Below are 25,297 nucleotides of genomic sequence, written 5' to 3'. Positions count from 1 at the left end.
AGGTTAAGTAAGTTGTCCAGGGTCATACAGCTATTAGCTTGTGGAGCCAGGATGTGAGCCTGGGCTGCCTGACTCCTGAGCTAGAGCCAAGAACATCATCCTAGGCTCCTGGTGGAAACACTGGCCATGAGTGGGGGCTCCTGGAAGGCAGCCGCCCTTCTCCTTCATGATTCAGTAGGTCTGAGAGTTCTTCATGTGACGCCCGTCAGCGCCTCCAAACTCCTAACAGAGAAGGGGAGCATCCATCCGACAGAGCTCTGTGTGGATTTTCATGTGAGGCAGGCACGTCCTTGTGGGCTGGTGCCGGGACTAACACAGAGTGTTTAAATGCAGAGCGACACAAAGGTTGACCCGCTAGAGAGGCTCTGATCGTTCCGAGGCCGGCAGGGCAAGCGTGGCATCTTCTGAAAGCGTCCCTCCGGGCCTGGGCTGCAGGCTGCAGGCAACTTTTCGAGTTCAGAGTCTTCACAAAGGGCTTTGCACAAAGAGAGTTTTCCCGCACAGCCACCTCTGTGTTTGTGAAGTGAAGCCTTTTGATTTCATGTCTTCTGCGCCGCCACACCAGGGTGCCAGGGACCTGGTGCCCTTAGAGTGGGTCCCACACGGGCCCCCCTCAGCCCTGCAGGGCCGCATGCAGCTCTCCCTGCGGACTTCGGGGATTTGCATCACACAGACAATGTTTCCTGCGCCTCAACGGCTGCCAGCCAGCGTCCTGGGGTGCCACAGGGAGCAAACAGACACGGTCCCGCCCCACTAATCACAGACTCGCATGTGGAGGTCACAGTGAGGGGGGGCGATGCTGTGAAGAAAATGCACTGAGAGCTTGGACTGAGTAGCCTGTCATGTCCGCAGTGGGTGTGGGGGATGATGTCGGTGAGGCAGTGCTGGAACTGAGCTCTGAGCAGCCGTTGGAGTGAACGAGTGGGGGGTGGGGAGGACACGTGTGTGCCCAGACTTGCCCTCCAAAAGGAGCATGGGACATTCCGGGGGGCAGGGCTGAGGCCAAGGGAGAGTTTGCTGTGGGGTGAACAGCGGAGGGAGGCAGGGCCTGGGACGGTGAATCTCATGGGTCAGCTTGCCTGGGCTGCGGTGCCATGTGTTGCCCAGAAGGTATTTTGTAGGTGCAGTTAAGTAAAGGAGCTTACCCAGAGTAACGTGGATGTAGGCTTCATATAATCTGTAGAAGGCCTTAAAAGCGAAAAATTGGAGTTTTCTGTAGAAGGGGGAATTCTGCCCGAAGATAGTAACACTGAGGTCCTACTTGAGTTTCCGATTTGCTGTCCCTTCTTCCTTAGAGTAAATTCTCTCTCGTGGTGCCCGGGGGGCTGTGGTCAGTTTGGCGGCCAACTCTTGCTTTCGGCTCAGGTCATGATCTCAGGGTCCTGGGACTGAGCCCCACGTGGGTTTCCACACTCAGCGGAGAGTCTGCGTGAGAATCCTCTCCCTCTGCCCCTCTCTGTATGCATGTGTGCGCGCACGCTCTCTCCCTCTCAAATATTTATTTAAAATTTAAAAAAACAAATTCTCTCTCCTTCTGTATATATATTCATATGTGTGTGTCGTGTGTGTATCTCTCCTATTGGTCTGTTTCTCTAGAGAACCCTGACTGACTTGGGACAGGCCTCAAACAGCTTGGAAGGATTTGGGCAGGATTCGGGTAGTCCTTCTCTAGCAAGCAGTGGAAGCCAGGGAAGGGTTTTTAGCAGGGAGCCAGGCCGATCCGGTCGGCCTCGGCAGAGCACTGATCAAAGCCAGGTTGGAACCCAGGGGACTGGCACGGCTGCCCAGAGGTTCCAGAAGCTTCTGTGTCACGTTGCCTACCCTCCGGGGACCCCCGAGCCTCCCCACCTCTGATGAGCATGCTGTCAGCCTCCCTGATTTCCAGTGGTGGTTTGATGTGTTCATTCAACTTTCAGCAAACGCCCGCATCCACAGAGCGTGTGGCCTGCCTTACAGATGGACGTGGGCCAGCCACAGGGCATCTTTGACACCACTGTAGACAGCCCTTCTCTTCATTCATTCAGTCATTCATTCAGCAAATACTTGAGGTCCTACTGTGTGCTAAGCCCTAGACTGTGCTCTGGGGATGCAGCAGAAAACAGAAGCGGCCCAGATCCCTGCTGCGTGCATCTTCTGTTCTAGCAGAAGTGAGAAAGTAAGTTCTCTGGTAGAGTGATTCCTCTCAGGACAGAGATGGCCAAAGGTGACAATAAGAAGCTTCAGGGGGTGCCTGGATGGCTCAGTGGGTTAAAGCCTCTGCCTTCGGCTCAGATCATGATCCCAGGGTTCTGGGATCGAGCCCCACATCGGGCTCTCTGCTCAGCAGGGAGCCTGACTCCCCCTCTCTGCCTGCTTGCGATCTCTCTCTCTGTCAAATAAATAAATAAAATATTAAAAAAATAAATAAATAAGAAGCCTCAGGGGAAGAGTTGAAATACCATGGGTTTGGCTTCTTGGATGGCACAGCCCAGTGGCCCTGAGTTTCCATCCTGGCTCCTGGGCTCATTCCTCCCTTCTCAGAGCCTCTGTGTCCTCATCAACAAAATGGACAAAACACCCAGCAAAATATCTAGAGGATTAAATAACAGACCAGAGACTCTGGATCCCACAGCACTAGGCTATGCACCTGTTGTTTCTGTGTTGTTATTTTCCTTGTCACTATGTTTCCTTGTCTGTGAGGTTAAGTAACTTGCTTCTGATGTGCTTGTCACGGGGCCTTCTGTAAACATCCCAGCAGGGAGATTTGGGGTTGTGGTGTCTCATTCTGGGTTTCCTCTTAGATGCCTCGAGTTTGCTAAGTAGCTGTAGCAAACAGACAAGAATGAGAGAATGAGCAGCATGGGAGAGGGTGAGCCGTCACTGCCATCCTGAGGCGAGACCCCTTCAAGTGGCTCCCTCGTGATTAATTAGCTTGCCTCCAGCAGAGATGCTCCCTGGACCAGTGCCTCCGCACCAGCCCTGCTCATTCACCCAGCTCCTCCCTCCCTCCCTCTCTCCTTTTTTCCCTCCCTCGTGCCACACGGTCCACAAAACACTCCCTGAAAGCAGGTGGCCCCGCATGACCCCAGAATCCCGCCCCTCCCACAGCGGAGAAGGCTGGAAGCTCTTCACACGTCTGCTCCTTGCCACCACGGTTGAGCCACAGGGCCCGTGTCCGCACAGGATGTGAATGCCCTGCCACCCATCCCTCGGTGCAGAGCAGAAGAGTGAACGCAGGGCAAGCCCTGTGCGCCCCAGCCCCCTGCACCTGTCTGCCGCCGTGCCCTGCCCCGGGAATAGACACCCCTCCCAGGCTGCAGTGTGTGATCCGCCCCTCCCCCTTAGCCCGCCAGCCCGGCTTCCCAGGCTTCTTTCTCTGCCTCAGCAGCACCCAAGCCCAGGGCCTTCCACAGGCCTCCCTTTGCCAGCTGTCCCTCCTCCCCGGCCGTCCGAAGCCCCCCACCTCAGCAGCGTCTCCATTCCAGAACTTTGCTTCTTTCCTTCAAAGCATGCATCAGTTTGTAATTTCTGTCGCGTCCTGTGCATGTCCTTAATCTCTCTCTCTCTATCTCCCCCAGGCTTTCTCTCCTCCCTGCACCCTCCCGGCCCCTCCCCCTTCCTTTCCACATTCGATTGTCAAGTGCCAGGAAACCAGGCATCACGCCTGTCTTCTCCACCAGTACGTACACTGCCCAGCACACTGCAGTCGCCCAAGAAATATTTCTGCCTGAATACACAGATGCGTCCGCGAATACATGTCTCTTAACTCCTCTGCCTGTGGGCATGATCTGAGTGTATGTGGCTGAATTTTAGGGCAGATGATCAAGCTCCCTGAAGGCAGAAATGGGCTTGGTTCATCTTTGTATCTACCTCCCTCATCTGGCATTGCTCTCGGCACATAATAGGTACACCCCAAAGGATTAAGGACCAAAGGGACAATAATCCAGCATGCCATGGCCACCTCAGACCTTATGGGGTCCTGCCAGTGCTCTGGCCCATGAGGATTCCCAGGGGCCAGCCCTGGAAGTAAAGTCACTTGGCTCTAATTTAAGGAAACACCCATTCCAACTTGTCCTTGAAAATAAGCCTGGGTTGGCCATTGACAAACTGACTCCCATCCTGTTTCAACCCATGTCATCCCATTCAACCATTTGGCAGTGGGTCTGCCCCACCATCATGGAGGATAGTGGACCAGTGGGGAAAAGTGTCGTTTGTTGAATAATCACACAAATCAATATTAAGTGACAAATGTAGTATGTGCTTTGAGATGGGCGGTGGGGGAGGAAAGGAGCTATGAGAGAGTAAAACAGAGGCCCGACCTCGCCCAGGAAGTCGGAGGAGGGATGTTGGTGAAATGACTACATGTGCAGCATCCCTGGACCAGGGGTCACTGTGCACCTCTCTTGCAGGTACCTGGAAGGAAACCACTTAACAGCCGTGCCCAGGGAGCTGTCTGCCTTCCGACACCTGACACTTATGTAAGGAGCCTGGCATGGGGGGCGGGGGTGGGGGGACATGGAATGTTCTCTCCTGGGGAGGCTCAGGAAACTCATGTGGAGGGTAAAGGAAGATGGTCTGCGGGCTCCTCGGCATTCCTGCCCTTCCTCCTGGGGTGGAACACAGAGAGGCAGCTGGCAGGCGTGAGCCGGTCTGACGTGTCAGGCCTTACCAGGGAGAACTACACACAGAAATACCCAGAGCCTGGCATCACTGACCGTCCACATCACCTTCCCCCTGGGCTTAGGGACAGGTAGGGGAGCCTCTGACTTTCTGGGGCCCCAGCTGAATCAGGAGACTCCTCAGTCTCCAGGTTCTTGCAAGCTGTGGCTGCACTGAGGTTTGCCAGGAACTTAAATGAACATTTCTTCTTCCTCCTCTAGTTGCCTAGAAAATGTTCCAAGTTCAAACTGATGTTCCTTCAGGTGGCAGCTCCTACTGGCTCCAAGTCTGCCAAGATCCAGGAAAAACTCCCAAATAAAGAACAGGACTGCGGGACGTGGGTGGGGCCCAGGAAGCTGCGTGGTCCGTGAGCTTTGTCCCTTGACAGCCTCACTGCCTTGCCAGGAGGGGACCCATAAGGGCACAAAATAATTCTTTGGGGCGAGTGGTCACTGGAAGGTCACCCTGGCTGCTCGGGGGGCAGGGAGCCAGTTCACCGGGGGAAAAGGAACGTTCTTTCGGAATGAATCACTGTGGCTACTGAAGAAAGGTGGAAGAAAGCCACCTGTCACCCCCTTCAGCCTGGCTTCCTGTATATCCCCCAGATGAGCCTCTAGATGAGATTTCTACCCCTCAGTCCTGTGGGCATTTGGGGCCAGGTCATTCTTGCTTGTCGGGCTGTGGACACTGTGGGACATTGAGCAACATTTCGGGGCCTCTACCCATGAGATGCCCGTAATGTCCCTCTCCGAGTGACAACCAAAAATGTCTCCAGACATTGCCACATGTCCCTGGGGAAGCAAACGTGCCCTGAGTCGAGAACCCAGCTGATTAATTTGTTCGTTTGTTCAGTACTGATGCTCTAAACCACCCTCAAGCAATTAATTCAGAAGATCTGACTTATAAACCAGAGTGTCTGGACATGGTACTCAGGCCTCGGAGGGTGTAAGCACTCTCCAGGGGACTGTAATGCGCAGCTGCTTTTAAAAACCACTGCTTGGGATAGTTATCCCTGCCAAGAAGCTGGAGCTTGTTCTTGGCAGAGATGTGGCAGGATGAATGGAAGGGTAGACTTGGAATTGATTGACAACGTAAATGGATGGATGGACGAATGGACAGCAAATGCTTGAATGAGTGATTGAATAAATGTTGAGTGAAAAAACTGGACGAATGGGTGGATAGGTGTGTAGACGGGTGAGTGGATTGATGGAGGAACGGAACGATCGATGGGTGGATGGATGGATGGACAGCCGGTACGCACGGATGTGCGAAAGTTGGGAATGAACCCCTGCAGATGCAACTAACAGTCAAGTGTGGCCCTTCTGTTTTCCTCTTCCTAGTGACCTGAGCAACAACAGCATCGGCGTGCTGACCAACTACACGTTCAGTAACCTGTCTCACCTCTCCACGCTGTGAGTACAGGGGGTGCTGTGTCTAACATGGGCCTGGCAGTAAGTGGCCTGTGGCCATCCTCTCTCCCTGCCCCCTCGGGCTGGTGTTCTCTGCTCTGGTGGTCCTCAGGGCCATGGCTGCCCTCACATAGTGCAAACCTTAATCATCAGAAGGAAAACAAAGTAGGTCAGAACCCTACTGTCTGGGCGGTAAGAGAGGAACTATAAGACCTGATTATTTCTGCAGAACGCCCTCTTTGGAATACCTTCTGGGGTTGGTGAATTTTCCTTCCCAGCAGAAGGTTTCCCTCCACAATTATGTTTTGCTCAGATCCATTTATTTCCTATTAGCTCGGCACAGGGTGAGCACTGACCATTTGACCGTAGAGGGGGGCAGTGGCAAAGCTGGTTAGGAGGCCAGCCTGCCCTGGAACACGAGAGGAAGCTAGGGAAACAAAGCCAGTGAACTTTCTGGAGCAGTGGAGAGCATCTCTCTTCCTTTTACTGTTGGGATGTTTTTTGTCAATATCTTAAAACTGAAATAGAGAAAGAAAGCATTTGCCTTGACTGGTTCACAGCGTGGATGGTACACCCTAAGCAGCTGAGAATAGCAGTGGCCAAGAGCACCCTTGTCTCCTTCCACAGGATCCTAAGCTACAACCGGCTGCGGTGCCTCCCCATCCACGCCTTCGACGGGCTGCGGTCTCTCCGGGTGCTGTGAGTACCCCGGAACCCAACTCCCGCTGGACTTCACCAAGTCTCCTATCCCCCCCGCCAAAATGTCCCCAGCCTAGCGCTCCTGCGGGCTCAATGGGGTGGGGAGTGCAGGGGGGCAACCCACTACCGCCCATGGACCAGGAGCAAATCACAAACACCCGGAGTTTCTGCTGTTTTTTGTGCCCAGTGAGATCAGCAGCGCCTCTCTAGGGAGGATTAGCACACACAGGCATATTCTGCACCCCAGTAGAGCCCAGCGTGTGGCCTGTGGCCACTGTGCTGATGAGCACGGCGCTGCTGGTCCCCCTGGCTTCTGAGGGCCAACGTATGCTCTGTAAACCTCTGCGAGGAGTGTCAGGGCTCACGACTAGAAGCCCAGAGACCTGGTTCAGCTCACAGACAGCTATGAGTCAGCCATTGTAGAGTTAGTGGACTCACAGAGCATCCTTTCAAAAGAACAAAGTTTTAGTAATTTGCTAAGAATTAAACATCAGAGGGCTTCTCATACAAATCCTTATTTCTAATCTCTCTCAGAAAATGGAGAGGCGTGGCCATTGCAGGGCTTCCTATCTACATTCCTACGAGGCCAAGCAGCCCTGCCCCTTTAGATGGGGCTCCAGAGTCTGCAGCCTCCACACCCACCCCCCTCCCCCATCACCATTATGACACCTGCCTCACCCTGTCCTAACCCAGGGTAGAGGGCAGCTGACTGAGGCGGGTGAGCTCCTAGCAAAGACAAGACGGCCACAGAATCTACCTCTTTCCAAGTGTGGCTCTGCCCCTCCCTAGCCATGTGTCTTCCATAAAATACAGGTGGTAATTACCCCATACAGTTTTACAAGGATTAAATGAGATGATGTATATACAGCCTTTAGCATAGCTCTGGTCTGTGGTAAACACTTTATAAATATTCACTTGTTACTATCGGTACTTGTATTACTTTACAAGAGCAGGAATGGTGCCTCACTGTGCCACCCCCATCCCGGGGCCCTGTTGTCTATCACCTCATCTTTGTGCCTTGTCATCCTGCATATTTTGTTGGCAAAGGAAGATCCTTTGAATGATGTTCCCATGAGGACAGAAAGGCTACTTTTCATGGTCATTGCCTCATATAGCCCTTTGCAACAGTGCTGTGAGATTGAGGGGATTGTGCCCATTTTAAAGATGGGGAAACTGAGGTCCGGGTTGTAACTGGCCCAGAATCCAGCCATCAGGAGGCTACAGCATCCAGCCCCCTGACTCAGAGCCCTGGGACCCTTTCAGGATCCACTAGCAATCAGCAAACAGCACCCAATGAGTCCGTCCATTCCAGAGCCTCCAGGCTGATGTGATTTATTGGAGCCCACAAAACACTGGTGTCAGCGACAACTCCCGCCACATGTCATCTGCGCTGTTATTAAAAATCAATTCTCTCGGGGCAAAGAAGTGCCTGCGCTGACAGTGTGCAATCTGTTATTGTCACTTATTTATTATCCGCCTTCTCTGGGGAGTTTGAGAATGGAAACATCAGCAGAACCATTTCCCTATTTCTAGTTGAACACGGTGGAAAATGGGCTCCTCTCATTGGCCGGGACTGGGGCGGACCTGCTGTCCCCTCCCACGTCCCACCATCCCTCCCCAATCCCCAACTGTTGTCTCCCATCCTGGTCTTCCAGTTCTCTGCATGGGTGTGCTGCCAAATTCGAGTGGTTCCAGGGCGGCAACCCAGCACAGGAAAGGGAGGGAGACTGAGAATGCTTGCCTGTCCATTTGTCTAGTCTCCCAGGGTGGCCACGTGAATATCGCTGGGGTTTCCTGCCGTCTGGGCACCTCGCCTGTCTCACTCCAGACTGCTCTCATTCGCTCATCGGGAGCACACAGCAACACACCACATACTTCTGCTTGTTTCTTGAATTAAGAATTAGTAGGCTTATGGCATCATCATTTTAGAATCATGGGATCTCACAGATAATAAGTGGTCTTAGAGGCCCTCGTTGCAACCATCTGCCTCAGTGGGGAGCAACCATTTTCTGCATAAAGGCCAATTCAGGAAAAATAAAAATGTTTATGGACGACGTTTCTTTTATGATATTTACCTCCTTTCCCTCAGTAATTGCACAGCTAGGAATTTATGCTAAGGAATAATACAGTATGAGGGAAAGGTTCTCTGCTTTTAAGGTCTTGGTTGCTCTGTTATTTTTAACCTACATTTTATATAGTACCCACAAGCGCCACAGTGAGGAAATGTTTAAGGAAAAGCATAACGCAGGTGGCCCATGAAGGGCAATTATTAAAAGAGGTAAAGACGAAAACAAGGTAGCAGCATGGGGAAGTGTTTACCACATAGCCTTATGTGGAAAAGTGAACCTAATTGGTATATATGTTACGATTATAACTTGCCTACCTTTCTCCTTATAAAGAAGGACTATAAGGGAACATAGCAAATGAAAAAAGAAATCATTGATCACTATCCGCTAATGTGAAGTTGTTTCTGTAATAAAAGAAGGCAGAGTTAAAGATGAATGAATATAGTAGGATATTTGCAATTTAGAGGGTTAGGGGGGAAAGGTAGGTTTTTGTGAAATCAGGAGTTGTAATAGCTATAACTACATTTGAGCATTTATGTCTTTTCTCATTTCTAAATGGTTTCATTACTTTGATGAAAATTTCAGAAATGACCAGAGATCCACGGCTGCTGGCAGTTTGGGGTAGGGGAAAAGAATGAGCATCAGGTTTAGCCAAAGAAAAGGGCCAAAAAGTATTCTAGAAAGATGTGAGAATTTTAGAGTGAGAGGGTGTGTGTGTGTGTTATGGTGGGCGGATACGAATACATTTCTGAGACAAGAGAGTTGTCAGGGAACCCTGAGTACAAAACGCTGGGTGAAAATTTGCTTCTCCTCATTTGCTCCTAATCTAAAAATAGCTAGAAGAGAACATTCTCATGGACATTCTGGTTCTTCTTCAGGGATCTGCGTCTTCCCTGATCTTTGCCCCACACTAAGCACATGCCTTGTGTGCGTGTGTGTGGTCCCAACTGTCAGTGCCCAGCCCCAGCTGCAGGGGGGCCACCTGGAATCAGTTAGCTCTGCTCATGAGGGAGGGAGTGGGATTATCAGTCATCATCCTCAGTATTTTTAGCCCCTTGTCCCTGAAGGAAGATGATGCTTGCTATTTATGTGCACTGGGTTGTTCATTCCCGTTCTACCAATTGGATGGGTTCTCCCTGTAGCATCTTGCAAAGGGCTCCACTGCCCTTTGCTTGATTACCTTTAGAGACCAGGAGCTTGCTCCCTTCCCAGATAACCCCACTCCATTGAGTGAGTTAGTTAATTAGTTAAGAGGGAGAGAGAGAATCTTAAACAGACTCCACACCCATCGCAGAGCCAGACACAGGACATGATCTCGAGACCCTGAGATCATGACCTGAGCTGAAATCAAGAGTTGGGCACTTAACCAACTGTGCCATCCAGGCATCCCAACCCCATTCCATTTTTTTTTTAAGATTTTCTATATTTATTTGAGAGAAAGAGTGAGAGGACTCAAGCTGGGAGAGAGGCAGAGGGAGTAGGAGAAGCAAGCACCCCCAGAAGCATGGAAACCAAGTCAGGGCTCCAGCTCCATACCCTGGAATCATGTCCTGAGCCCAAGGCAGACGCTGAACAACTGAGCCACCCAGGTGCTCCAATCCTACTCCATGTTTGACTGGCTGCTGAACATTAGACAATTCTGGTGAGCCAAAAGGTGATTCATTCTGACCTCTAAACCCTGGTTCCGGTTTGGCACTCTGGTGCTACCAAAAAATAAAATTAATTTTGAATTTTAGAAATGGGAGGTGAGTCTCAGAAATTATTCTAACCTGAGGCTTTCAGTTAAGTGTCTGACTTCAGCTCAGGGCATGATCTCAGGGTCCTAGGATCAGGCCTCACATTGGACTCCTACTCAGCAGGGTGTCTGGGAGGGGGAGTCTGTTTCCCTTCTTCTCCTCCCCCTGCTCATTCTCTCTCCCCCCAACCCAAATAAATAAAATCTTTAAAAAATTATCCTATCCCAACCTCTTGTTTATAAGATAAGAAGACAGATTCAGAAAGGCTTAGCGACTTGTCCACATTCACTTGTTTATCCTTTCCTAAATGCCCCCTATCAGTTGAGTACTGTCCTAGACATCAGAGAGGAAAATAATGAAACACAATTCCCATCCCCAGAGAGCTCACAGTCTAGAAGAGGAAACAGACAAGTAGATAACCTCCTACCACACGTGGTGGTACCTGGGAGGGAGCCACAGGACTGACTGCACAGGAGAGGCATGTGACCCAGTCCTGGCCCTCCCCTGAGAAGGCTTTCTGAGAGGGATATCACAATCACGGCTGACAGTTACCAAACCTTCTGTGTGTACTACACAGCCTGGGCTACGTGCTTTGGTTAATCATAGCCTCTTCTCATATCCACCCTCTGAAGAATGTACCACTATTATCACCATCCCCCAGACCAGGAAACAGGCTCAGCAAGGTTGAGTCACTTGGCCAAAGTGCAGTGAGAATATTCTAGGCCGGGAGAATATAATTTTCCTAGACAGAGTCCTTGAAGGAAGGGCATGTGCATGGGGACCCCCCCAAGGAGCGGCAGTTGGGAGGGGAGTGCGGCAGCTTCTGGGGGCGGGAGCAGGAAGCAGTGCTGCAGGACTAGCCCACAAGGCCGGAGCAGAAGCTGGATGGGAACCAGGCTCCCAGCGACCAGCCCAGCCCCCCTGCCACCACATTCTGTCCTTCCCAGCCAGAGGTTATCTCTTTTCCTTGCTGCCCATTTCAGACTTTCCTTGACGACTGGAAAAACATGGCCTAGAGATTCCTCTGATGAGAGTTAAAGAGTGTGGTGGAAAGAGACACGGGCCGGAAGGTGATGGGCGCAGGGTCACTCTGCCAAAACCCAAGGTGTCTCTTCTCCAGCCTGGGAATCTGACTCACTAGTGCCTTTGCAGGGTATAGACTGCATAGCTTCAGGCTTCCACTGTGTGGGGGGAATGTTTTGAGAGGGCTAGCCCCAAAACATGTCCCGGAGCCTCGAGGGGACGGAATCATGACGAAGCTAGCCATACTCGCAGCTCACATGAGCGAGTACGTGTCCCAGGCAGGCCTCTGCACTGAGCTCTGTGCCATCTGAACCTTTTGCATTGTATCTTGAATCTCTGCAGCTGGTTTAGGAAACAGTATGTTAGATCCCTTCCTGACTGAAGGAGGAGAAAATCATTTCAAACCACCTTAAGCAGGAAGAGAATTTCTCAATACAGGTAACTGAAACAGTCAGTAATAGACATTACCTTCTGGGACTGGGTGTGGGAGCTCCTGTTGTACTATCAGAAATGTGTCTCTTTCTGCTTCTCCAAGTGAAACTGTCTCTGGCTTAACAGTTCCAGAGAAAGCCCCAGAAATGTCTCCCACTGGTCCACGTAGGTCACATACTCAGCCTCCAACCCCTCTCAGAGACTCTGGGCTGACGCTGACTTGGGCCATAGTTGTGCCCGTGTGGACTGGGCACAGACGGACTGAGAGGTGGGGAAAGGTGACTCCCCCATGGCAAAGGAACTGTTACCAAAAAGAGATTGATGCCAATCAACCCACACTCCTGAAAAGATATCTACTGTGAGTCGATCCTAAGAATTCCTCCATTTGAGAGATCAGAAAACTGAAGCAGAAAGATGAAGTGCCTTGAATCATATAATCACATAGCCGATGGTGTTCAGAATAGGGATGCACACCCAGGCATTCTGATCTAGAACTTAACCCCCAAGTCACCTGAGAGTGACCTAGCCTGCTCAGAAGAGAATCTGCCCACCCACCCCCATGCGCATACAGGATAGGATGATGGTCGTCCCTGCCATCTGTCACACGAACCCTGAGCACCTGCCTCACGTACACATACCAGGAGCACCTGAGGGTCTGGAGACCTGAGGTTCAGGCAACCCAGAACTGTCGTGAGAAGGTTCCGCTTTCATGTTACTCCAAGTGATGCCCTCATCTGCACCTCAAAATGCCCAAGTTTGGGCCTTAACACCTCCTAAGAGTCAGCAGGGAAGGAGTCCCGGGCCCTTGAAGATGAGCTGTCCCACTTCCGGACAGCCCTGAGGATGGTGGCGGGACAGGCAAAAGAGTCTTTCTTTGGGGGCCAAACCGGGAGTGGGAACCTGCAGCGTAGACAGATTTCTTTAGTGCTGTCCCAGTAAATTACAGCCCCGTTACTCTGCAGTTTATGGGGATCTCAGTGGCTCAGCTCGTAATAAATGGGAGCGTGACTTGCGGGAGTCACAGCGCCAAAGCTGCCTTTGGGTCATTTGGTGTTTTTAAATTAGGGCTTCGTGCCTCTCCAGGGGCCCAGGCCTCATTCAGAAATGATTAACAACGGGGCTGGGTGCATTTGCTGAACAGCAAGCAGCCATGAAGTCATCCAAGCTAATAGCAGGCAGGAGCCGGTATGATTCATAAATAACCACATGCATTCCAGACTAGATGATACTGGTGAGTGTTAGGAAGTACTTCTAGCCCCTTCTTATCCAGGGAATGAGAAGTTACCTCCAGCTCTCTTTGGAGCTCTGGGCACCTTCTTCCAGCTGTCCTGGGGATAGGAAAGGGGAAGGGGCTTGAGGTGATGAGGGTAATGACCTAGGGCAGCTAAATGTGGTTCAGGGGACCGAGAGCATGAGCGTCACTCGGGAGTTGGTTAGAAATGCAGCCTCCTGCCCCCGCCCTCATCCAAATACATGGGATCAGAGTCCCTGAGGATGGGTCTCGGAAATCTGTTGGCTCTGGCACTCAGTCTGTCGGAGAGGCTCTGTTCTGTGTTAAGTGTAATTAAGCTCCTGTCTATATTCCAGCTCAAAGCCCAGGGCAGGCTATCAGCTACAAGGAAAACAAAAGGGCAGATTCATTAGTTAAGGATCCTTCTACACTTCCGCAGTCACTTCTCATTGCCCCATTGTTTGGTGGGCTCCTTTCCAGCACAGACGGCCGTGTGCAGTAGTCACCAGCGGAGCCCCTGAGTGTCTGTGAATTTCACCTACCGTGCGTTTCGCAGGCCAGACCCAAGGGAGTCATTGGGATGGGGACTTTCTATGGGCGTTTGATGATCAGTCCTTCAAAGGAGGGTGTAAGCCATGAGTTATGGATTTACTAGTGCTACCTGAGTGCTGACGCAGTGTGCATTTCGTTTTTCTTGTGGACCTATCCTGCAGCCGTTTACTAAAAGCGCCGTCTATGCCATCATTCTGCAAGTGAGAATGGCTCCCAGCTCTTGCCACACAAGGTGGAGAGGGGTGGGATGAACACCGAGCGCGTCACCTGGCCTCTTGGATATGCTGTCAGGAAATGCACTTGGAGGCACACGAGCACCAGATACGTTGGCTTTACGGCAGACGCCAGACCTGGATGAGTGTCCAGCTCCATGGACTCTGCTGGGGAGCATCCCCCCTCCCTGTCACCTGAGCTGGGATTCATCACATTTCTCAGTCTGCCCCAAACCTCTCTAGGTGAATGTGAAGGGAACTAATTTATTGATCTGTACCAGCCATTTTTCAAGACCCTTTCACATATATGAATAATGGTTGGTCATTTAGCACATAGAAAATGCTAGACTTTGTATGGATTAATGCACCCACAACCACCTTCTCTGACAAATCTGTTTACTTTCATTCCCTCTGAGGGAACAATAGGCAACTGAGCACAGAGAGGTAAATAGCTTCGGGCAGAGTCACACAGCTGGTAAGTGGCAGAGTCAGGAGTTGAAGGCAAGCAGCGTAGCTCTGGAGCTTAGTCTTGACCATGGTTCTTCCCAGAATCTCTCCATTGCCTCCATTACATAGACATCTCTCTCCATGTTTCAGGTGCCAAAACGGAGGCTCGGAAGAGTAGAGCTAATGCACCCAGGATCCCACAGCTAAAAGGGACTAGTTTCTCCTTCCACCCTGGGCCTGTCAGATTCAAAATTCCATCCACATCTCCCTCTACCCACCCCCCACCATCCGCACGGCTGAGCTGGACGTGGATATAGGCACACACCTGCCACAGAGGAGGCGCCTCCTTCTAGGAACAGTGGGACTCTGAGTACAGTCGAGGGGCGTCGGGGCCAGTCTGGGACCCCAAGGGCCTGCTGAGCTCAGAACCATACCTGGGGCTTAACCTCCGCCCTGTGCTTCCTCTTCAGGACTCTCCACGGCAATGACATTTCCAGTGTTCCTGAAGGCTCCTTCCGCGACCTGACGTCTCTTTCCCATCTGTAAGTAGCTTCAGTTCTCCTGGGTGTGGATCGGCTGAAGACAGAGTATCCTGATTGTGCTAGGGACTGTGACATCCCTGTACGCATTTCAGTGTATGTTCCTTCCGGGATGCATAAAAGGGTCTACTCTGCAGAGAAGGTGCTGGTACACAGCAACCTAGGGAGAAGCTTCAGACCATGGAAAGGGCTCAGAGCCTGCCACACCTACACATTCTGTGTCAGTATATTGATGATTTTGAGCTAAAGGTACTTGAGAAACGTGCCCATAAAAACGTGCCCACATGGTGCGCCTCGTGTGTTCTCTGCTTCAGACACCTTCAGGGGTGTCATCAATTATGTAAACAACGTAAATGTTTAATAAGAAGAACTAACATAAAACTCTTACTATGTGATAAACACGTTAGATGAATTATCTCATTCACTTGTTACAGCAATAAAGCATTTCTGTCCCCTTATTACACATGGCAAAACTTAAAAATTGAGAAGAGCTCAAGACTTTGTCCAAGGGCTGCACAGCGAGTAAGCAGCAGAGCCTTGGTTCAAATCCTGGTTCACCTCGACTCTAGAGCACAAACTCACTACCACTCGGCATGAGGTGTTCCCTCCCCATTTTATGCAGGGGAAACCGAGGTCTGCGCGTATTAGCTGTTACATACCTCTGCCAGTGACCGTTTTTGAGTCTGTATACCAACTCCATGCATATTTAATTATTTTCATAGGTCATGCATATACTGTGATACTGATACATTATGTATGCACCTTATAAAACATTCAAGAAGTAGAAATGCTAAAGGATATGATTTTTGAAAGAAGCAAAAGTTCTTGTATTTTCTGTCTGGACACCCCCATGCAGAGGTCTGCACCAGCCCGTGCCATCCCCTCTCCTGTGCATTTTTAAGCTGACTGGTGTAGTCAGCTTCTACCCCCTTGGGTCCTGTGACTGGCCTAAGAATTAGATGAACGTAAGACAGGGCAACAGGAGAAAAGCATACAAATGTATCTGGTATTTTTATGTGTACGTGGGGGTCTTTAAAAGGAAAATGAAGCCACCATTGGGCCCAAAAGCTTATATACATTTTTATATAAAAAATGATAACCTGTGGGGATGGGACAAGACAAAGGGCCTTGGGCTGGGGCAGTCTGTTAAGGGGTGGTGGCCAGGAAATATATCAAGGGACTGTTGGAAGATGAGGTTTATTTGAACAGGCTTGTTCATAGGGGTACATTTTGGCATTGACTCCCAGGCTCTGGTGGTAAGAATCTTCTCTTTTTAGTGCAGGGAAGGCAGCTTTCTCACGGGAAACTTTATGAATTGCTTTTAGGTAGAAAGAGGGAGGTCAGGACGCCTGGGTGGCTCAGTTGGTTAGGCCGCTGCCTTTGGCTCGGGTCCTGATCCCAGGGTCCTGGGATCGAGTCCCGCATCGGGCTTCTTGTTCAGCGGGGAGCCTGCTTATCTCTCTGCCTCTGCCTGCCACTCTGCCTGCTTCTGTTCTCTCTTTCTCTCTCTCGCTCTCTCTCTCTGACAAATAAATAAATAAAATCTTTTTTAAAATGAGAGAAAGAAAGAGGGAAGTCAGAGAGCCCTTCTGTCACCTGCCGTTTCTCAAGTACCTTTAGCTCAAAATCATCAATATACTGACACAGAACATGTAGGTGTGGCAGGCTCTGAGCCCTTTCCATGGTCTGAAGCTTCTCCCTAGGTTGCTGTGTACCAGCACCTTCTCTGCAGAGTAGACCCTTTCAGTGGGGCAAGTGAGCCGGAGAGTCAGCCGGCCAAAGTTCGAAGCATCCTGGAAGGGCTAGGATTGGGGTTGAGTTGAGGATTGAATCTTCGCAGGGCAGGTGCGAGCAAAACCTCAGATGTGGGAGGGCCTTAGATGGGGTGGAAACATCTGGAGGGATTGGAAGGACTATCTGGAGTCTGGTGGAAACTAGCCCAGTGGAAACTACTTCTCCATTAGGCCTCCAGTCAGACACCCCTAATCCTGCCAGAGTCTGAAGATTCCGTTTTTCCGTGGAGCCTCTGGGCCAAGCTGAGTAGGGGGCCCTGACGTTTTGCTCTGCCTTCTAGGGCGCTGGGAACCAATCCACTCCACTGTGACTGCAGTCTGCGCTGGCTCTCAGAGTGGGTGAAGGCGGGGTACAAGGAGCCCGGCATCGCCCGCTGCAGTAGCCCCGAGCCCATGGCCGACAGGCTCCTGCTCACCACCCCCACCCACCGGTTCCAGTGCAAAGGTACCTACTGACTGTCCCCTGCCCCCCCCCCCCAGGGGTCTGCTCTGTCTCCGACAGCCCCTCAGAGCTGGGCATCTCAACAGATGGGACTTCTGCAACCACTGCCCCGTCTCTTCCATGGGCCACCTGGAGAGACTCAGACGCTTTGTCATCTCTCCTTCAGGTCCCTCTGCTGACATCCCTGTGTGTTCCTTGCTGACTTCTTTCTCTATGTAGTTTTGCACAGAGAAAAATCTTTAGCCTGCATTTCTTTACCCAACATTCTTAAAGCATGAGCATTTTCCCATTTTTACTATGGCAAGCTTTTGGTACATGAGATTTTAATAGACTATATCATTATGATAACAAACCGCTACTGAGTTCTTACGTGCTGGGCATGATGCTAAGCCCTTTTTTGTGTGTTATTTCATTTAATTCTTAATTTCCAAGTATTAATTCCCCAACACTCTCTGTAGACTTCAGTATTACCCTTATTTTTAAAAATGAGAAAGCTGAGGCTTACCTAGATTAAGGGACTTCTCAAGACTTGTCTTAGGAGGCTTCCAGGTCTTTCTGATCCCAGAGTTCACAGTCTTGCCCACCAGGCTAATATTCTGCCGTAACTCCTTTAACCAATTCCTGCTTCTGAACCCATAGTACTCACTTATATTTCCGATTATTTTCTTACCACTGATGCATAAAGGTCTTTCTCTATTTAAAATTATACACTTAGGGGCGCCTGGGTGACTCAGTGGGTTCAGTCCAACTCTTGATTTCAGCAGAGGGTCGTGAGATCAAGCCCCGCATCAGGTTCCACACTCAGCACAGAGTCTGCGGGGGATTCTTTCCCTCTCCCTCTGCCCCTCCCCCCACCCTCTCTCTCTTTGCCCCTTCCCTCTAAGAAAATAAAACACAATTATATCCTTAGTAAGATTCAGAGAACAGAAGCTACTGAACCAGAGTATGTGATCATCTTTAAGGTCTTCCCGCATATTGCCGATTGGTTTCCAAAAAGGTCGTAAACCACTTTATGCCCCCAATAGCACCATTTGAGTGCATTTTCCACCAGACTCTTGCATTATTTTATCTCATTTCATCTAATTTCTAATTAGAGAGGCTTAAAAAAATCATATCTCCTATTTTGTCTGTCTTTATTGGGGAAACTGAATTTTTTTTTTCAAAAATTTACTTTCCGCTTGTATTATATATTTTCTGTTAATGTCCTTTGCTCATCTCTTAGAGCCTTGAGTTTGATTTACATACATGCTTTGATTACTCTATAAACTTCATGTGTCTCACATTTTCGCTTAAAGCAGGAAAACATTCCATTGGTTTTAAGCTAATTTTTCATTTTCCTCCTCCTGCTTCCAAAACATCTGACTTGATTGATGTTAAAGAGGCCCAGCTCACTCTAAAACAGTGCTTCTCAATCATAGCTGCACATTTTTGGAATCACTTGAGGACCTTTCTACTGGTGCCTGGGCCCCAAGCTCCAGGTTTTAAATTCAGTCAGGGTGGGGCACAGCCTGGACACGCTGGGGATATTTATAAAAGCACCTTGGCTGTTCGTATCATAAGGTGACCTGTTCATCCCAGTTTGGCTGGGACCTTCCTGGTTTTTGCACTGAAAGTTCTGCATCCTGGGAATCCCCTCAGTCCCCGGCAAACCAGGCCAGAGAACGTCCCTTTCCTAATGTGAAGCCTGGGGCTGAGTCAGCTGGCAGAGGCTCCGTCAGGCCGTTCTTTCTGTTCCCTTACCCACAAATGGTCAGACTTGCCTGCGTGGGTCAGTCTCAACCCAGTCTCTGAAGCTCTGTGCAGGGACCATGAGGGCCACCCCCCACACACATACACTCACACCCTTACAGCTGAAGAGAACAGAACGTGGTCGGAACTGTCTTAGAGGCAATGTGCGCCTGAGCACAGTCTGCCAGCCACCACTGACCTCATCGCTGTCTTTTGCCATCACCTCTTCCCTCCTCCTGCCAGTTCAAGGGTTCCACAAGAAGGACTTCCTTTGGCCCAGGCACTATGCCCTCCTTAGCCTAGCCTGAACTACTCCATGGGGAGGGGTGCTTGGGGGCAGAGGAAGGAAGGTCCAAATGGAGCCTGCACTCAGAGCTCCCAGAACATTAAAAGATACACAAGGGGCTTCTAATTAAGGTGCATTGTTTGTAGATTAGCTCCAAAATCGGATCAGGCTAATTCTAGTAATTGATTTGACTGCAGAAGTGCTTCTGAATGATGCCCCACTGTGATTTTTTTCCCTCACTGGACAGTGACTTCATTAATGGGACTCTAGCTAGACTGGATGGTGCTGGCTGGGGAGGGCCAACTGCCCGCTGTGTGTAGAGATGGAGAGGAGCTGGCAGCTGGCTGAGGATGGGGCCAAAGAGGAGAGGAGGGGAGGGAGGGGTGACCGTGACCTGCTACCAACATTCTGGTTTCGCTGTCCAGGGCCAGTGGACATCAACATTGCAGCTAAGTGCAATGCCTGCCTCTCCAGCCCATGCAAGAACAACGGGACGTGCAGCCAGGACCCCGTGGAGCTGTACCGCTGCACCTGCCCCTATGGCTACAAGGTAAGACAGGAAGCCTTGCCCCCACCCTCCACGGCCCCAGGAGGGGACCCTGTGCCCTGCTGACCCTCCCTTCTCCAAGGGCAGCCTGGACAACTCCATTTTGCTGATCACTCTAGAGCGGTCTTTGCCAGTACCACTCCTCGTCTACTGCTGCCCAGTCATGCAAACCACAGAGAACCCCTACAGTCTTGACAGTGACACTCAGCGATAAGGAGGAAATGTAATATTTGTATGCTCTTTGCTAAACATGGGGAAGTTAAGTCTCAGAGAGTTCAGATGTTTCCAAGCAGAGGCATCCGTGGAACTCACCATCCTGCCTTCCCTTCAAGGGGATTTCCAGATCCCCCCCTCCACCTCCCCAGCTCCGCCCTCGGATGGCCAGGGCTGGAAGCACCGCTCCAGCTCAAGTTCAAGAAGGATAGAGGGATGGTCGATTGAAAGGCCTGGGGGCTGCCAAACCAACATTGACAGGCTCAGGTCAGCCCATAAGGGGATGGAGATGCCGGTTCTCCTGGGTGTCCTCCCCAGAAATCCAGGCTACCTCCAGAACAACTTTTCCTCCTTTCTTCTCATCCATCTAGGACATGTTATCCTGCCTCCCTACTAACATCTATAGAGTATAGACTACGTGGCAGGTGGTCTGCTTGGCATTTTATTCACCTTTACTTTTTAAACACACCCTATGGGGAAGACTAATTACTTTCCATCTACAGATGTGGAAACTGCATCTTGGACTGTTGAAAGGGCTTGACTCAATGTCCCAAAGCTCATAAACTGAAGGGTTGGGATAGGACCTAGCGCTATGTGATTCCAAGGTCCCCACCCTTTCCCCTGGATGGCCGAGCCCCTCCCTGCGCCTTACTGGGGTCAGCAAAGCTGTGGCTGAATCCTCTTCCCCAGGACCTCCCCCGCTTCCCACCTCCCCAGGGTGCCCATCCAAATGGAGTGGGCAAGTCAGGAGTTGCAGGACCATGCCAGAGCCTATCTAACGCCCATGGCTAGTGTGGCAGAGTGGGAGGGAGCCGGCATCGCTGGGCCTGCTGTCCCCAGGGGCATCTGTGTGTGTAGTGACCAGCTTGAGGGGCAGACTCACTCTGGGGAACAGGGCTCCCCGGTGGCTCTTTCTCACCAGCTGTGTCTCCAGCCGACAGTGTCAGAGTGCCACCTATGGGCCTGGCACAGGAGAGCCAGAGGATTCCCTTTGCAGCCTGCCAGCCAGTCTTGCCCCAGCCAACCACGCCAGACCCAGGCATCCTACGTGTGCATGTGCACAGACATCGCAGGGGGAAGTAGAGAAATTAAGATGACATCCTCAGGCATAGGTCCTCAAGCTCCCTTGTATTAAGTTAATGCAGAAAACAGGCTGTGGAATTACACAGAGGGCGAGTATGGACTCCAGCTGTGCTGTGCGGTGGTGGCCAGGGGTCTCCTCTCCGCCTACCATCGACAAACCAGGGCCCATCTCTATTGTGCAGTGCGAATCCCAGGCACAGTAACGTGTGCAGCACACCTAGGAGAGTCGTTCAGTAAGCACGCAGTAAGCCGGGCTGCTGCGGCCTTTGGCTTCACCTTCACCCAGGACTCTCGGTCCATGACCCTGAATGGTCAGAGGCCATCAGTTGCTCTCCTAGAAAGGGGACATGTACACTTATGACATCCCCAGTTCCAGATGTATGTTGTTCTCTTTTATGCATTGACTGTGTGCTGGGCATTCAGCCGGATGTTTGCATTTATTCCCTCCCCTAAGTTTTATAATTGCCTTTGAGGCGGGCAATGTCATCCCTCTCTGAAAGTGAAGGGAAACCACTTCACAGTCTGAGTCTCGCTCCCTTCTCTGTCCATTCAGCCTGTGTCTGAAAGTCCGGAAGCTGGGTTTGCAGCCCCCGGCTGCTTCCTGCCCCACTTCCTGCTACGCTTGTGAAACTGGCCTGGCCTTCGGGGTCAGAGCAGAGTGCAAGCACAGGGCTCTGGCGGGACAATGCCGCTTGTTTGGACTTTGCTTACAAGGTTCTGAATGCCTTGTGGAAGAATTTGAGCAGAGATTGGGGCCTTTAGGAAGCTGCTGGGCTCGCCCAGGTCTGGGGTACATGGAGGAGGCTGGTGATGGGACGGAGTGTGGCGGTGATGATGGTGATGACTAGGACAGCAGGAACATGAGCAGGCAGCACTTACTGTGTCTGCTACATACCGAGAGCACACTGAACAAGGTGCAAACATTATCTTGCCTACCCCTCCTTGAAGCTCTAGGAGGCTGGGTCCATTTTTCAGTTTAGGAAACTGATAGTAGAGGAGACCGTTGGGATTCAGAGCTTAGAACCACCTGATTCCAGAACCCATGCTCTTGACCACCGCATTCATGGCCTGTTGGCAAGCACCATGAATCCGTGGCCATGTGGGAGCTGTTGGAGTCTCCAGACCAGGGCAGAGTAGGGTGCTCTGATGGAAGGAACACCAAGCAGGACCCCTAGAGTTTGTCTCTACCTGACTGTGTGACCTGGAACAGCTCTTACTCCCCGGCCCCCACCTCAGGTTCCTTAACCTCAAAATGCAGCAGGAAGAACCAAAGAGGTCCCTTAAACCATGGGTTCCATCCGACCCCCTGCCCTGTGTTTATTCCCCTGTGTTCCCTTCTTCTGGGGTCAGAGCCCACCCGAGCAGAGTGACTGAGTAGTCCTGGGGGAGTTGCAGAGTTGGCGACAATCAGCAGACACCCACGAAACCACGCTCAGCATTCTGACATTTATCTCATTATTTCCCCAAATCTCAGTTTTTCCACTAACTGTCTGAGTGACTGTGAGAAGCCGCAATATCACCCCAAAAAGCATGACCCCCCACTGCGTAATGTTTAGTAACAGCTACTATTCATCTATAAGGCCAGGCCTCTGTGAAGCAACGTAAGCAAATCACCTGATCTCATACTCTCTTTTATCCTCTGAAAGAGGTTTTGTTGTCTTCTTCTGGTAGTGGTAGAAACTGGGGTTCACAGGATTAAATAATATCCGCAGCTCCCACACCTATGAAGTACATGAGCTAAACCCAGAGGCCACATCTCCCTTGCAGGAGAGTCTACACCCCACAAGGAACCAGTTCCCTCTGAGCCTCACATGCCCCCCACCCTTCCCCATCCCGGCCCTGCACATGCGCGGCGTCTCCTCACCAGCAGAGCCCCTGTGAGGACGGAACAGGTCATGCATGCACTTTGGCAGCCTCAGAGCCAAGACTCAACAGCTGCTTCAGAGAGAGAACGGTTTTACAGCTGTGCTAACGCTGGGGCAAAGACTGTGTGTTTGGGCTCATTCTGTTTTCAGCCATTTAGTTTCATGTGGCTCTGTTCAGTGTCCCAGCACAGCACTCCTCACACTGTAATGTGTACAGGAGCCTCTTGGAGACCTTATTAAATGCAGGTTCTGACCCATAAGAGCTGAGGTCAGGTCCAAGCTTATGCATTTTTAACAAGATCTCAGGGAATGCCAGTGCTATTAGCCCAAGGGCCATACTTTGACTAGGCAAGGTCCTGGAGCGGCCCACCTGGCCCCATCTCAGAAAGAGGTTTCCAGTGGGGACAGTGACTCCCAAACTCCTTTAAAAGAAGCCAGAAGTCCCAGCCATGGTGTCTGTCCTCTTTCTCTCTCTCATACATATACACACGCATACACACACACACACACACACACACACAGCCGTGGGAGACCATGGAGCACCATAAATCTAGTAGATTTGAGCAAAGTGAGGCTGAAGAAAGTTGAATTGAGCTAATTAGCCAGGCATTGACAATGGTGATTATTTCTCAAGGACACATAAGTGACAGAAATCCTGGCCTCCAGGCCCAATTAGCACATCGTCAAGAGCTAGGGTCTGCCTCCTGGATTTCTGAGCTCAGCGTAAGGGACTGCAGGAGACCCCACCAACTCCACGTCTCCCCATCCCACCCCCAAGGGAGGATCCCACCTGGAGTCCCTGATCCTAGAGAGTTCCCCAGAGCTGAGAGGCTGGCCCCGGTAGGAGCGAGGAAAGCCCCCGCCTTGACCTGATCAAGGTCCTCCTGTCCTGCTCTTCACGGCTCATCTGTCTAACACACACTCACACTCCTGAACAATTCAGTCCCAACCAAAGGCCTGCAAAAGTCTTTGGATCTCCCCCCCGACCCCCACCCAGCCCTGCCTCAAACCCCTGACGTCATCCCCATCTCAAGAGCTCTTCCTTCCAGCGCTACCGTCACATGCCAGGTGCGCGTTATATACGTGCGCAATTTCTCGTCACCATAGGTGAGGTCATTATTATCCCCACTTTATAGATAGTGCCGACAAGGCTCAGAGAGAGCTGGTAATCCCCTCAAGGTGCATAGCAGTCGGACGGGAGCGTCTACCCAGGCGTGCTGAGTCTGGAGCCGTGCTGTGAGAGGGCCAGCAGAGAGGTCCCCGGCGCCGGCTACGGACTGGCTGGCTGGCGTCAGCTGCTGCCTGCTCCCCTTGCTGCCATGCCATCTTGGACATATTAGCTCACTTTCCAAGCCTGCCTTCCCAATCTGGAAATGGCCGTAATAACAACCATACCAATCTCAGAGGGTTGTTGTGAACATTATATGTGATCGTGAATATAAAACCCTTAGTGTGAGGCCTGGAATGGAAAATGTGCTCAATAAATTGAGAATGAGTATTGCAGTTTCCATCGCACACATTGAGTCTCTGAAAGGGATCCCGGGTTGCTCTGGTTTAGAGTAAGCCCAGTCCCACCCCCCCCAAACTGCATTCTCCTTCTCCTCCTTGAGAAACCCCCAGACTGGCCCTTTGCAGTGAGAGCCGTGAGGGCCAGACCCACGCAGCTGTGCCTCCAGGCCGCTGGAGACTGCCTGTAGCTTCAGGGTGTGAGCTGGGAAGAGGGTCACAGGCCCCGTTGGCAGTGACCTCCAAGCCAGGGAGCCCGGCCCCACTCCGCCCCAGGTCCTGGCAGGCAGCAGCCTCGGCAGGAAGAGGATTTTCTCAGGCAGATGGTGAGCAGGTGGTGTGGCAGTGGGAGGGCTCCCGTAATCACCCCGCCTGGCATGCTGCCCACACCAAGCCCACAGCCCAGAAACGAATGCAGCGGATGCCTCCCCAGACCCATGGGTCCTCCAGGGGACTGCTTGTCAAGACTTAGCCACGGTTCTGGGGCATCAGTCCTACGGGAGAAGCTGGAGCCCGGGCCAAGCAGTGGGCGGCTCCCTCGGCGGAGGCTTAACGGCCACAGTGTCTGCGTTGGGATCCCTTCTCAGTGCCTTCGCCCTCACTGTCCTGCCCAGTGTGCTCCTCCCTGCCTACGGCACGGTTGGCTCCTTCTCAGCTCAAGTGTGCCCCTTCAGAGGGGCCCGCTCCAGAGGAATGCCACCCCACCCACAGCTGTCTGTCACAGCGTCCTCAGTCCGGCTGATTCTGATTCTGAAAGAATCAGAACTTTTAGTACCAACACCCAGGTCCACTTCCAGACCCATCAAAGATGGGCGACTGGGGGCGTTGTCACTTTACAGGGGCAAGGTCT

The 25,297-nt window shown here is 51.5% G+C and overlaps 1 protein-coding gene across 2 annotated transcripts in view; it reads left to right on the top strand.

Annotated features, from left to right (window-relative positions):
• The window catches only part of SLIT3 (slit guidance ligand 3), a 589,038-nt gene that overhangs the window by 530,970 nt on the left and 32,771 nt on the right, over positions 1 to 25,297 (top strand). For both annotated transcript variants that reach the window (XM_059417324.1, XM_059417323.1), the window contains exons 21-26: positions 4,389 to 4,457; positions 5,979 to 6,050; positions 6,675 to 6,746; positions 14,916 to 14,987; positions 17,059 to 17,222; positions 19,659 to 19,783. In XM_059417324.1, coding sequence (XP_059273307.1) covers positions 4,389 to 4,457; positions 5,979 to 6,050; positions 6,675 to 6,746; positions 14,916 to 14,987; positions 17,059 to 17,222; positions 19,659 to 19,783 — 574 coding nt within the window. The remainder of the gene's footprint in view (positions 1 to 4,388; positions 4,458 to 5,978; positions 6,051 to 6,674; positions 6,747 to 14,915; positions 14,988 to 17,058; positions 17,223 to 19,658; positions 19,784 to 25,297) is intronic.

Source organism: Mustela nigripes, chromosome 12 (genome assembly GCF_022355385.1).
Source record: "Mustela nigripes isolate SB6536 chromosome 12, MUSNIG.SB6536, whole genome shotgun sequence".
NCBI classification, from domain to species: Eukaryota; Metazoa; Chordata; class Mammalia; order Carnivora; family Mustelidae; genus Mustela; species Mustela nigripes.
This window is presented reverse-complemented; position numbering and strand designations above follow the sequence as displayed.